The sequence below is a fragment of the Toxorhynchites rutilus genome, chromosome 3 (assembly GCF_029784135.1).
Source record: "Toxorhynchites rutilus septentrionalis strain SRP chromosome 3, ASM2978413v1, whole genome shotgun sequence".
Taxonomy (NCBI): Eukaryota; Metazoa; Arthropoda; class Insecta; order Diptera; family Culicidae; genus Toxorhynchites; species Toxorhynchites rutilus.
Window position 1 is genome coordinate 215,596,970 of NC_073746.1, and position 15,107 is coordinate 215,612,076.

Below are 15,107 nucleotides of genomic sequence, written 5' to 3' on the forward strand. Positions count from 1 at the left end.
GGTACGATATATAAATACTCGAGTTGCACAACAGTTGCAACACAAAATTTAGATTATAGTAAACGGCAGCAGCTGATATTATCGAACAAAAAATACGTGTCATGAAATGCTAACTACGGTTCTTCAAGCGCAATGCATCTTCTGCAAAATCAGGTGATGGAGCACCTTGAATATTATCTTTATTCGAAAATTTCTTGGTATACGTATGTTTCAAAGTAATGTGTACGTGATAAAGAGTGACTGGCAGATATCACAAGATGATGCAGATTTATGATTGTAAGCAAAAGTTGTTTTGGATTATGTTAGCATCAGTAGAGACCAGAGGCCTCATTTTATAGTTTGAGAAGATAACAGTAAAATGTAGATAGATGCGGTATATGGAAAAGTGAATAAATTTGAAACATCTTCTTTATCAGAACGTTTTTTGATGTATGACTAATAATTCATCACATCCACTCCTTTTTGCCTTCTCAATTATTATTGTATACTAGCTGACCCGGCAAGCTTCGTCCCAACCAAAATTTGTTTTTTGTTATCAATACCTTCAAATATTCACGTTTTCTTACTAAGCGCAACATCATGAGTCCAATCGCAGAACTGTTCATTGATTGATCTTCTAATCGACCCCGTTGAATTTACCTTTTACTAAAAGATTCATAGTACTTCTACCAAAACTCATCATTATAATATCAGATTATTTTCAGACACAATTCTCGTTCAAGATTTTCCAACCACTTGCAAATAACATGTTTCTCCGTTACATGGAATAAATGTTCGATACAGAAAATATGATAGAATAAAGACAGACCCCTCCCCTCTTCTCCCCTTAGAGAGAGGGGGAGGAGTGTCTATTCACAATAGAAACGTTTCGTGCCCCCTAAAATCTATACATGCCAAATTTTGCTTCATTTGCTTGATTAGTTTTCGAGTAATGCAGAAATTTTGTTTTCATTTGTATGACAGCCCATTCTGAGAGAGGGGAGAGGAGTGTCGAATTACCATAGACACATTTATTGCATCCTAAAACCTCCACATGCCAAATTTGGTTTCGTTTACTTGATTAGTTCTTGAGTTATGCAGAAATTTGTGTTTCAATGAACGAATGATTCGGATTTCGGTCTAGAAATCTAACCCAGAAATTATCTTTTGATGTAGGACTACGTCTTTCATTAAGGGTGCCAAATCAGAAAACAGGTCACATTTTTATGAAATAAAGTTAAAGTTCACGTTAATAACTATTTTTGCTGCGGATTTAATTTGGCAATTTACATACCAACCGAATCGGGAATTCTCTATGATTTGTTTAATATGCAGTACATTACATTCCGCTGGTGTATAATGTGTTAGAATTGATGGAAACTAGAAGTGTTTCCATTTGCTCATACATTTGTTCTGTCCATTTGTGTATTTACGGAACCGTGCTGGCAACTTTACAGCCGCGAGAACAGAACCGCGGCTTGAATAAAACCCCCTACAATTTTTCGTATTGAAAGGGTATCTCGTGTTTCTTTTGTCGATTCAATACGAAGGATATCGAACAAATCGAGCTCATAAAAATGGTTCTTGAGGTCAAGCTCCTGTTCCTGGTCACTGGTAAAGACGGAAGTTTTGATCCCAGCTTGGGTGAACATCCACCGGAAATGTCGCCGATGAGCGTTGATCGAGAGATACCATGGGTAATAGCAGCCTTTTTTTTGTTGACATACCGTACTCAACGTTGACTTGGGCTGTTTTCATCTGAATATCAGTCCGCCTCTGCCGTCTTGTCTTCAAAACATAAACACGAGGCATTTACAAAAAATAAGGACGCAGTTTTCTTTCAGTGAGAAACAAACCAGGTGCCGGTTTTACCTGGACATAAGGTGTCGGTTTCACCCCGAATGGGCTTGAAATATCAAAACAAAATTTTGGGCATCTATAATCAACAAAACAACCCGCTGACTCACAGAATACATACAACAATGATCTAAGATGAATTAGGCTCACTAAAAATATCGAATTTTACCAAAAAAAATCCGACTAAAACACTAATACTCTTAAACTCCACTGTTTCCAGTTTGCTGAATGGTTTTGTTTCGTTGTTCGTTTTGACAGAAACACGACTTCAGCAGCTGTATGGTGACTCGAAACGTAAGAAATGACAAGTATGTACAAAGGGCATCGGCATCGGAAAATGGCAATACATCTGACTGGAAAAGTTTTAAAGTTTCATAAAATATATTATTTTATTCATTTTCACTGTAATGAATTGTGATAGAGTGTCCAAAATGGTTGAAGCAAAACTCTTGTAAATCTATCAAAAAATGATTGAGCAATAATTGTGAGTACAAGAAGAAGCTTGCATCTTCGATTTCGACCAATCAGAACGTGGTGTTTCCGTTTGGATAATGGATGAGAGTTTTTAATTGTTCGATAGATAGTTTCATGGCATATATTATTTCATTCAATGTAAAAACTGTTATGTTACTGTTACTGTTATGGAGTGCCGAAACCGATTCACACAATAATCTCATCAATCCATAATGGAATGATTGAGTAATAAGCGTTTGAAATTTGACATTTTTCACGATGCGATCGATTTTCGTTTTTCAATTTGTACCCCCAATATGTTCCCGAAAGACGTAATCTTACGTCAAAAAACACACTGCATTCGTGTAGTGTGATGTACCTGCTTCATTCTCACCAAGTTTCGTGTTCCCATCAGTATATGTTCGGTTTCCTAGCAACGATGAAGTTCGTTCTGTACCAGAAGTCTGTGGCAACTGTCACGTTATTCTAGTGTGGAAAGACGGCGAAATAGATTTACATACTGCTCCAAACGCTTTCTAGCATAAGCCGTATTTTGCGTGAAGATTTACTGCTTGGTGCGTGTGAGTCATTTATTGAAGTCAAGATTGAAAAATATGTAGAAGGGTCTGAGCCTAGGGGCACGGATGTAAGTTTGACGTAGGACTGTGACTGTTCGGAACAATTCTTTTTTCAATGTACAGTGAAATCCGTTTATAATGACATATGCGTTTTGTGAAAAAACCGTTATTAATGTGAATATGTCCATACACATGTAAAGAAGTCATTATATTCGACTTTTTTTACAAAGAATTCGTAATTACGTAATAATAGGCGGTAGGTCAGTATAAGCGGAATCATAATAAAAGGATTTTACTGTAATTTTTTAATTGTTCAGTAATCTGTTAGTTTAGCTATTTTCAAACTGCAAATGGTGGCCCTGAAAAGGGTTGTTTGTTATATGTACTGATATCGCTCAAACGGATTGTTACAATGGAAGTGGTACGATGTATCATTCGCAACTTCATTGTTCAGAATATTCGTATTTCCCGCTTGAACATCCAAGTGTAGCACGGTGGATGATGAGTCAGCAGCTTCAGACGTCAATGGAATTGTTTCTCCTAGCTTCCGTCTTTTGTGCCACTTGACACGTTCTGTAACAGTTAGTACAGTATTTTTTGTTCCACTTACGCAAATGCGCTTCTTGCGATAATAAATCCGATTGTAAATAGCAGTCAAATGTTGCGACATTTTGACTAGTTTGATCCGAGCAAAAAACAAAATTAACCTTTGACTTGAAGCTCAACTGACTAACAGAAAATGATAAATGAATATCTGGATGGAATGGTAAACGAAGTATATGTCGATCGGTAAACAGAAAATATATCATCATTGATTAAATTGAATATGAAGTTTATGGGGAATAAACAAAGAACAGTTAAAAATACTTTAATGATATTTTGAGGTGAAATTCAAATGAAATCATAAAGCTGCTTGTTTTCTATTGGATAGGTATGGTGTTGTGATTTTTTTCCATTGTCTTATTCTCATTATTACACCCAAAATTCATTTTTAGCACATGTTTTGTTATCACAATTTATCACATTAAATGAGCCTAAAAATAACCGAAAATGTCATGACAAACAAATACTGATAAGCAGTTGTGTTGTATACGCACCTACCGTCAAATGTATTGCACCTAGCGTCAACGATGAAACAGTTAATATATAATATATGGTATAGCAATATAAAGGGTGTGTCACATCAAATTGCATCACGGAAAAAACGCTGTAGAAATTTATTTTTTAGGAATTATATCTTCAGCTTTCGCTCATAATCAGATAAGAGTGTATAGATCACGTTGGCCATGCTTCACTGTCAATTTTTCGTAAATTTGGAAAAATGTCGTCGAACGAAAAAGAGCGTCGTGAATTAATCCTGCGCACTCATTTCGAGAATCCGGAGTTGTCACATCGGGACATCGGTAAGATGCTGGGAATCGTCCAATCCACGGTCAGCAGAGTACTAAAACGATACTTCGAGAACCTAACCATCGACCGGAAGGTGAAGAACGGCAAAAATGGATGCTCCGTCAGTGAAAAAGATCACAAGCGCGTAGTTAAGCAGTTTAGACGTGATCCGAGAAGTTCGGTCCGGGATGCCGCCAATAAGCTGAATTTGTCAAGTTCATTCGTCCAGCGGACCAAGCAGCGGGAGGGTCTGCGTGCATACAAGGTTCAGAAGACTCCTAATCGCGACGAAAGGCAAAACATGGTGGGGAGGACGCGAGCCCGGAAGCTGTACACCGAAATGCTGACGAAGCCGCAATGCCTGGTAATGGACGACGAAACCTACGTCAAAGCGGACTTTCGTCAGCTGCCGGGCCTGTTGTTCTTCTCCGCAGAGGACAAATTCAGCGTTCCGGAGGAGATTCGCCAGCAGAAACTATCCAAGTTTGCCAAAAAGTACATGGTGTGGCAAGCGATCTGCTCTTGCGGAAAGCGGAGCTCCCCCTTCGTGATAACCGGCACGGTTAACGGGCAGGTTTACCTTAAGGAGTGCCTACAGAAGCGCTTACTACCACTATTGAAGCAGCACGAGGGCCCGACCATCTTCTGGCCGGATCTCGCTTCGTGCCACTATTCAAAGGACGTGTTGGAGTGGTACGAAGCCAACGGGTCACCTTCGTGCCAAAGGAAATGAACCCGCCCAACGCGCCGGAGCTTCGCCCAATAGAGAAATATTGGGCGATTATGAAGCAGGCCCTCCGGAAGAACCCAAAAGTTGTCAAATCGGAGGCGGACTTCAAGAGAAAATGGATTTCTGTTCAAAAAAAGGAAGGTGCGAGCATACGGGCTTGGGCTCGAAGTATGAATAAAAAGAAAATCCCAAAGGTGGTTTAATAGTTTTTATTTTACTGTCTAAAATTTTCAAAAGGATCGGTCTACTGGGCGAATTTCTACAGCGTTTTTTCCGTGATGCAATTTGATGTGACACACCCTTTAATATCAATATGAGCGAATGAAATAAGAGACACATCGCAAATAAGCACGCGCTAAAGCTTTTCGCATACTTTGCCACACACACGGCCTAGACCGAGATGGATATGGATCTCCTTTTTACTCTTAGAAAACACTTTCCAACTTCATTTTGTAATGGGGTGTAATATTATCACGCATTTACGCAACAGCATCATTAGCTATGTGGATAGCGTGGTCATGTAAAATAGCCTTGCATCCCGACCGGCTTTGGATCGGTCCCCGTTGACATCGTTTGGAGTTTTTTTTTTGGTGAAATCCCAAAAAAATTAAAAAAAGAGATGTCTGCTTCCATACATACAAACATTTTAAAGCGTTGGAGGACGGATGTTTTTATTTGCTCATTTGACGCTTCAAGACACGAAAAGGCATGGTTTCTGCCGAAAATGGAATGCTTTCTGGTAACGCTAGTTTTGGTGAATGATTGACGATTAATTCGACCGTTAGCGACTCTACGTGAAGTTAAGAGGGGAACTATTACGAATGATTTAGCCAAAAATGATAATTTTGGATAGTTTTATATCTTCAATAAAAATTTTAGCTTCTTAGCTCAATTTGTTCTCGAGTTCTGAATTATAAAACGACTGATAGAACTTATGGCTGTACTAGGTATACATAGTTAGAATACTCTGTTACGACCGATAACGTAAAATGATCATTGTCATGATCTTCCCTTCCACTGAAGAAGTAAGATATCATAATAATGTGATGTGGCATTTCTGAAGTGCATTCTGATTTATAAAACGTTCATTACGAATCAATCAATACTGCTGGACGATGCCATTAATTTCAATTTAACCGAACATTCAACGATTGTGCCAATGTGATGCAAAAGCAGCTTGGTCTGTACAAGCAGATCGCTTGAACGAAAGTAAAGATCGCCGCTGATCTGCCGTGTCATTCTTTTGTACTCCCGATGATGTAGCACAATAACAATATATTTGTACATTATTTTATGTATGCTCTCCATGATTATTAACATGACACACCGATATTTATTTTTCACCGCTTTTCTAGCGAATGATTCATTGGCGCGGTCGTTTCTTAACCGTTTCAATTTAAATTTGCATTCGAAGTGCAGTCAAACTAATGATCATAAATTACAGTGCCACATATCTAGTTTAGCGGTCCGTCGCGAGGCGTGCTGGAGAAAATATATTTGTTTCTTTCTCCTACTACAATTTCAAATTGATAGATAAAGGCTAATGACAGTTGCAATTGAGTAAACGATTCTTCGTTAATTTCGCTGGAAATACTGACGACTTAATCACGTGTCACTAAAACCGCTGGACTTTCTCTATTAATCAAAACAGGACTGGCTATGAACTGATGAAACATAAATAGTGACAAACTTGTGCAACTAGACAGTGGACCTTTTTTCGATGATAGTAATGGTAATACGAACCGCCAGTCCCAAAACCTAATTGGCACACTATGCACATTCCCAACAAACTGTTATCCTCGTTTTTGAATTGTTTGTAATATTTTATCCGTTATATTCGTAATTTGATTTAATTGGATATTGCGCTGAACAAGTTTTGGTTTTTTTTTTGGAAACGGGTTTTAGGAAAACACGAGCTCTGTGTTATGATAAAGTTGATGGTTAATTGAATGAATACGAATTGATATCACATCGATTACTCATTTGATCACCGAGCACCACTCGTACCATTTTATTCTCTCGCTTAATCATCATAACTGGTAACAGGACTCATTTTACGTATTTGCGTCCGAGCGCTAAAGGCATAATAGCTCTCAAAATATGTACAAATGTACAACAACGATGTTCGGAATTCAACGTAAACTTGATCCAAGACCACAAAAGCGTCCGCTCAGGAGGTGGTCCATTTTTCATGCGATACCATTTGAGATAATCATTAAATCAATCAACATAATTTACGAGACTGAGGTACGAGTACAAGCATTCGTTGGTTGGAATGACGAATTTTTCGCGCCACTAGTAATTGCTGTGAACTGCGAACGAGGCGATGTAATTAATCACGTGTAGAACAGCTACATGAATTAGAAATATTTCGGTTCATAATTTTGTTTCGTTACCAGAGCACATACGGGTACGATTAAAAGATAATTATTTTTCCATCAGGGAGTGAGCGTGAATCATGCGGTGACTATAACATTGTTCATACACACAACTATAACATCTGCATTGAACCTATCTCAAATTTCCAAAAAACCACACAGCTTTGCTCTTAAATAGCAAGCATCCCGGCCTTGACTAGCAAACTGATGCTTCCTAAAGTGTCTTTAAATAGCTCGGAGAAAACACGCACAACTAAGTATAGATCGATACAACCCAACTTGAGCATAATGTTGTTGCCTTTCCGATACACTCTTCGGCGTTGTAAAGCTACAAAATAAATCAAAAAGACAGAAAATTGCGATTCAAAAAAAAACAAGCCGCATAAAATTCCTTTCCCAGTGTACAGTGAACCCTTCGCTCAAGGTTTGGTTCTGTTGATGCTTCAGCTCTACATTCCTGTGTGAAGCCGATCCGTCTACGTCCATGTGCGAAAAGACACGCAGAATAAGGTCAATAAAATTTCTTGCCATGGTTTTTTTTTTTTTTTTCTGTATTATAGTGACTTTCAACGCTTCTGGCTGGTTCGTCACTTTTACCTTCCATTTTGGAAGAATGTCGGGAGTGAGAATTGAACTCGTGATCTTGAGCGTGAGAAGTATGGATGTTACCTCCACGCCAGATCGGCTCCACTTCTTGCCATGGTTTTAATGTTATTATAAGCAACAAGTACAACATGCACTTATTTGTTTGTTTCGCTTTCGCTTCGAAAATTCAAAGACTATGATATTAATCATTAAAACAAAAAAAGGTTATTGTTCAATGAAATAATTATCCCAAAAATCAGCGAGAACATATTCGAGGTCCCAATATAAACCAACCGGTTACAAATTGACAAATATGCTCCAAGACAATCGCTCATTCTTCGAATAAATTGAATAATTATTACAAATGTTCTGGTACCTATAAATTGATGTAATAAAATTGCACTCGCATTCTATTCTAACATTATTACTCGCATGGTTTGCTATTAGTTTTTGATGGATTTTATTAGTCTCATTGCAATACAACTCCCACATTTGTATTATGAGCATTAAGTACATAACATACCAGTACAGGTCGGGATGCACTATAATGAAAAAGTTATAACCAATAACATAAAAATAAAAAAATCATACATTTCATCATTATTTTGTTTTTATCATTACAGCTTGTAAATATCTGAATTTATGTGTGACCATAACCTACAATGGAGAATTTATGCCGAGAAGATGCAACACGCGAAATTTCATCACACGGTTGAAAGATGGCCAATCAACTTAATCCGCAAGACGCAGCGCGACACAGAAGAAAATTTCCACCGGGCACCCAAAAGTTAACGGAAGGCATGCAACAACAATGGAACAGGTAGTTATTGGATTCAGCTGAAACATTTTTGCCTAAGATGTTTTTTTGTAATTATTTATTTAATTTCAATTTTATTACCGGATTCAAATGCATACAGCTTCATTTCTTCGGCATAAGCTTCGAGTAACCGGTCGTGTGCTGTGAGCGTCTCCGTTGAAGCATTGTTTTCGGTTACCGTTGGCTGTTATTATTTTTTTTTGTCGCCCGGGTGTGCTTTTTTCGCGCGTTTTCGAATTGTTCGAGATATCGTGGAACGCAGTGTGAACTCGGAATTGGTGAGAAAGGCTGAATCGTCAAAGCCTGGCAAGGCCAGCCGGCTTTCAGTTATCGCCGATTTGTCGCCATCGCAGTCGAAGTCGGACATCGGTGGTCAGTTGCACGCACACAATACCAGCGCGATTCACTGCTAACTTACAGCAGTGTGAAGGAGAGCATCACTTCTTAGTGGTGTGTGATAGTGCCGAGCGCTCAAGCGCTCCGATTGAGAAGCAAGCAGCGGTTGCCAGTTCATCAGCACTGGGGTGCATTGTGAATGGCAGAAGGAGGGGGAGGATCTCCAGATATGGAGATCTCTGATGATGACTCCCCTCTGGTTGAAAAAAGTTCTAATAAAGGAACAGCGAAGACACTTAAACGCGTTCCTACATCAGAGGATGTTTCGTCCGGGGACGAGTCTGCTAACTCTAGCAAGCCCCCCTCTAAAAAACCTGCAAATACCTCCTCTCCAACCCCCCTCGCTCCTACAACAGCTCAGATTTCGCCTCCCCATCCTGTTGTCCCCGATCCTCTTCAATCCTCGTCATCTCCTTCTCGTCCTGTAGTCTTCTCTCCACGTGTCAAGGTCTATCCTGAAGATGCACCTGGAACTGGTCCGTGGGTTGTTTTCTTCAGGCCTAAGCCAAACGGAAAAGCACTTAATGTTATTCAGATCATGAAAGATCTGGCAAGATACTCCTCCGTGACAGAAATTTCGAAGGTTAGACCGACCAAACTGCGTGTTGTCGTAGCTGATCGGAAAGACGCAAACGGTATTGTCGTCGACCAGAGGTTTACCCTGGAATATCGTGTCTACGTGCCTTCCCATGACGTAGAAATCTCGGGGGTGATAACCGAAACGGGTCTGACGTGCAAATCAATTATGGAAGGAGATGGCAGATTTAAAAAGCTGCCTTTGATTAAGGTTAAAATCTTAGAATGCCGACAACTCGGCAAAGTCTCCCAGGAAGGGAAAGAATCGAAATTTACGCCGTCCGACTCGTTTAGAGTCACTTTTGCTGGCTCCGCCCTCCCTGACTACGTTATGGTGGACAAATTGAGGCTACCGCTGCGACTCTTCGTGCCAAAGCCCATGACTTGCCTGAAATGCAAGTCAGTTGGTCACACAGCAGCTTACTGCGCCAACAAGGAGCGCTGTGCCACTTGCGGAGAGCAACATGTGGACAAATCCTGCAGTGCGATTGAGCAAAAGTGTCCATATTGCGGAGGAACTCCGCACGTGCTCTCGGCTTGTGAAACTTACAAGAGTCGCTGGGAGAAGCAGAAGCGCTCTTTAAAGGAACGCTCGAAGCGCACTTTTGCGGAAATTTTAAAGGGCGCTTCTCCATTGGCCCAACAGCAACAACCTTTAACCGCAAACAATGACTTCGCTTCGCTGCCAGTTGACGAAATGGAAGCGGATACAGCTAACGAGGGCACACCGTACATCTTCCAAGGGAATCCCCGGCGCAAAAATGTGACCACTCCCAAAGTTCAAGTACAAGCCCCTCCGGTTATACCCTCTGTTAGCATGCCTAAAAAATCGAGTGCAGCGGACAAGCAAAATCAGGTTCCTCCTGGCTTCCGTGGGAATAATTCACCTTCGAACGACCCAGCACTCGAAGGAACATCAAAAACCCCAACTGTCCCTATTTTACCGTCAAGTTCAACTTCCCAATCGGGATTTATAAAGTTGACTGACCTTGTGGCTCAAATCTTCACATGCTTTAATGTTTCCGACTCCATCAGAACCATTGTCATATCAATGCTTCCAGTATTAAAGACAATTTTGCAACAATTGATGCAAACATGGCCCCTCCTTGCAATGATTATCTCTCTTGATGTCTAATTCTAATAGAGAGGTCGGAGATATCTCTGTTTTACAGTGGAATTGTCGTAGTCTTATCCCTAAATTGGATACATTCAAATTTTTAATTCATAAGTTCAATTGTGATGTTTTTGCTCTGTCCGAAACTTGGCTTTCTTCGCGAGATGATCTCTCTTTCCACGATTTTAATATTATACGCTTGGACCGTGATGACAGATACGGAGGGGTGCTATTGGGAATCAATAAGTGCCACTCATTTTTTCGAATTGACCTTCCACCTATTGGAGGGATTGAAGCTGTTGCTTGTCATGCAAACATCAGAGGAAAAGACCTCTGTATTGTCAGCTTGTATTGGCCTCCGAGAGCTGCGGTTAGCCGCAAGCAACTTGTTGACATGTGCTCACTCCTTCCTGAGCCACGATTGATCTTGGGAGACTTCAACTCTCACGGAACTGCCTGGGGGGAACAGTACGACGACAATCGTTCACTGTTGATATATGATCTTTGTAACAGCTTCAATATGACACTTTTGAACACTGGGGAAACAACACGTGTACCTAAACCTCCTGCTAACCCAAGTGCTCTTGACCTCTCGCTTTGCTCGAATTCACTATCGTTAGATTGCAAGTGGAATGTAATCCAGGACCCCAACGGTAGTGATCACTTGCCAATCAAAATTTCCATCACCATTGGGTCGAATTCTTCTGAATCTATAAACATGGCATATGACCTCACAAGACACATTGACTGGAAAAAATATGCGGACGCGATTGCTCTAGCCATCAATTCCAGAGATGGTTTACCTCCATTGGAGGAGTATAACTTCCTTTCTCGTTTGATCTATGACAGCGCGGTTCGCGCTCAAACGAAACCCATCCCAGGTTCCACCATTTCCCGAAGGCCTCCCAATCTATGGTGGGATAGCCAATGTTCCAAGCTTTATGTAGAAAAATCGAATGCATTTAAAGCTTTTCGGAAACGTGGAACCCCTGAAAATTTTCAAACGTATTTAGCCCTTGAAGATCAATTTAAAAACTTAATCAAAGGGAAAAAACGTGCTTATTGGCGAAATTTCGTGGGAGGTTTGTCACGAGAAACGTCAATGAAAAAATTATGGAAAGTGGCTCGAAACATGAGAAATCGCTCTTCAACGAATGAAAGCGAAGAATATTCACATCGATGGATTTTTAATTTTGCACGGAAGGTTTGTCCTGATTCCGCTCCTGTGCAAAAAATTGTTCGAGATATACCACAAGATAGGTGCGATCTTGATTCCGAGTTTTCGATGGTAGAATTCTCTCTTGCTCTCCTTTCATGTAACAATTCTGCTCCGGGATCGGATAGAATTAAGTTCAACTTGCTGAAAAACCTCCCTGATGTGGCGAAACATCGCTTGTTGAATTTATTCAATCGGTTTCTGGAGCATAATATTGTTCCAGATGATTGGAGACAAGTGAGAATTATAGCTATTCAAAAACCCGGAAAACCCGCGTCCGACTTCAATTCGTACCGCCCAATAGCAATGCTGTCTTGTATACGGAAATTGTTGGAGAAAATGATCTTGTTTCGCCTCGATCGATGGGTTGAAACGAATGGCCTACTCTCAGATACACAATATGGGTTCCGCAGGGGCAAGGGGACGAATGATTGTCTTGCGTTGCTTTCTTCAGAAATTCAAATGGCTTACGCCGGAAAAAAACAAATGGCTTCAGTATTCTTGGACATAAAGGGGGCCTTTGATTCTGTTTCAATAGAGGTTTTGTCAGACAAATTACACTCTCGGGGTCTTCCGCCTCTATTGAATAATATGTTATATAACTTGCTTTGTGAGAAGCATTTGAACTTTTCTCACGGAGATTCGGCAGTAAGTCGGGTCTCTTACATGGGCCTCCCCCAGGGCTCATGTTTAAGCCCCCTTTTGTACAACTTCTATGTAAGCGACATCGACAATTGCCTTACACAAAATTGCAGCCTAAGACAACTTGCAGATGATGGAGTGGTGTCTGTCGTAGGATCAAACGAATCCGACCTGCAAGGACCCTTACAAGATACTTTGAACAATTTTTCAACCTGGGCCATTGGGCTGGGGATCGAATTCTCCACAGAGAAAACAGAGATGGTGGTTTTTTCTAGGAAGCATAGACCAGCAAAACCAAAGCTTCAACTTTTGGGTAAACCGATCACTCATGCTATGTAATTCAAGTATCTTGGGGTCTGGTTCGACTCCAAATGTACTTGGGGGGCAATTTCTGCTTTCAATCAGCTGCCAAAACACACCTCATTAAACTCGAGCGAATTCAGTATCTTTGTCTCCGTATTGCGTTGGGATGTATGCCCTCAACGCATACCATGAGCCTCGAGGTTTTGGCAGGCGTACTCCCACTAAAAGATCGCTTCAATTTATTATCTCTTCGGTTCCTCATCCGGTGTAAGGTTATGAACCCATTGGTGATCGGAAATTTTGAGCAGCTAATCGGGCTAAATTTTCATTCTGGATTCATGACTTCATATCATGAATTCATCTCCATGCAGGTTGATCCTTCTTCGTATATTCCCAACCGTGTTTGTTTTCCTGACTACATCAATTCCTCTGTACATTTTGATCTGTCCATGAAGCAAGATATCCATGAATATTCAGATTATCAACGATCGAGGATCGCTCCAACGATCTTCGATGCAAAGTATGGGGGTATCAATTGTGATAATATGTACTTTACTGATGGGTCCACTATAAACGAGTTCACAGGATTTGGAGTGTTCAACAAAATTTTCAGCACCTCCCACAGTCTTCAGTTTCCTTGCTCAGTGTATATTGCTGAATTGGCAGCGATACACTGGGCGCAGGACAGCGTCGCCTCACGACCTGTTGTACACTATTACATTGTAACGGATAGTCTTAGCTCCGTCGAAGCTATCCGTTCAGTGAGGCCGGAAAAGCACTCGCCGTACTTCCTTGAGAGAATACGAGAAAATTTGAGTGCTTTATCCAGACGCTGTTATGTCAATACCTTTGTGTGGGTCCCTTCTCATTGCTCAATTCCGGGTAATGAGAGGGCTGACTCATTAGCAAAGGTAGGTGCGATTGAAGGCGATATTTATCAGCGTCAAATCGCCTTCAATGAATTTTACTCTTTAGTCCGTAAAAATACCATCGCTAACTGGCAACGCAAATGGAACGAAGGTGAATTGGGCCGGTGGCTCCACTCGATTATCCCTAAGGTTAGCCTCAAACCATGGTTCAAAAGTCTGGACTTGAGTCGGGACTTTATTCGCACCTTCTCCCGACTCATGTCCAATCACTGTTCGTTAGACGCGCTACTCTTTCGTTTCAATCTGGCCGGCAGCAATATCTGCGTTTGTGGCCGAGGCTACCACGACATCGAACACGTTGTTTGGTCGTGTGAGGTGTATCTTGTTGCCAGATCGAATTTAGAGAACTCCCTTCGGGCTAGAGGAAGGCAGCCCAATGTGCCGGTGAGAGATGTGTTGGCTCGGTTAGACCTTGATTACATGTCCCAAATATATGTTTTCCTTAAATCTATCGATGTTCGTGTGTGATTATCCTTATATCCTTATACCCTCCATTACTTCCTTTATGAGTAATTGGTCCGCTTGCTATAAACAGGAGAATGAAATGTAAATTCACAATAGATGTACGAATAGATTTAAGAATTGAGTGTGTGTGATTATCAACATTGTAATAATTTCCTTATACCCCATTATTTTCCTGAGAAAAATATGTCCCCCTTCTAATCTCGAGTTCACCGCGAGTAATCGGTTTCCCACATTACTAACCATAGATTTAAGAAAATTGTTCATATATATATAGTGTTAAAAATATATTTAAGATTTCGGCTCCTTTAAACTTATGTAACTGAGCCTGTAAAAATAAACGAATTTATAAAAAAAAAAAAAAGGAAACAGCTTCTCAACTTTAGAACCATTATATTTTTGAGCTTTCTGATATATGTACTAGGAGTACAAGTATGGAACTGGATTTTTTCTGTACAGTAAAACCTGTTTTTGTGCGGTTTTCTATGCGAATTTTTTTGTGCGACTTTTTTGTGCGGCATTTGAAAAAATTAAGACATCGGTCACTTTATTTTTTTTTTTCTATCTTTGATATGTATTTCATCGCTCTACATAGGGACAGTGCCAGCTAATTCCCATTCTAAAGTTTTTTTTTATTTGTTTTTGTTGAGAAGCAAACCGAAGCAACCACTTGGAGATGATATTCATTTGAGATGCAATAGTA

The 15,107-nt window shown here is 40.4% G+C and overlaps 1 protein-coding gene across 2 annotated transcripts in view; it reads left to right on the plus strand.

Annotated features, from left to right (window-relative positions):
• The window catches only part of LOC129779951 (uncharacterized), a 177,638-nt gene that overhangs the window by 78,242 nt on the left and 84,289 nt on the right, over nt 1-15,107 (plus strand). For both annotated transcript variants that reach the window (XR_008743807.1, XM_055787746.1), the window contains exon 2: nt 8,573-8,769. Coding sequence is in view for 1 of the 2 variants with exons in the window: in XM_055787746.1 (XP_055643721.1) it covers nt 8,669-8,769 (101 nt within the window). In the remaining variant the exon portion in view is untranslated. The remainder of the gene's footprint in view (nt 1-8,572; nt 8,770-15,107) is intronic.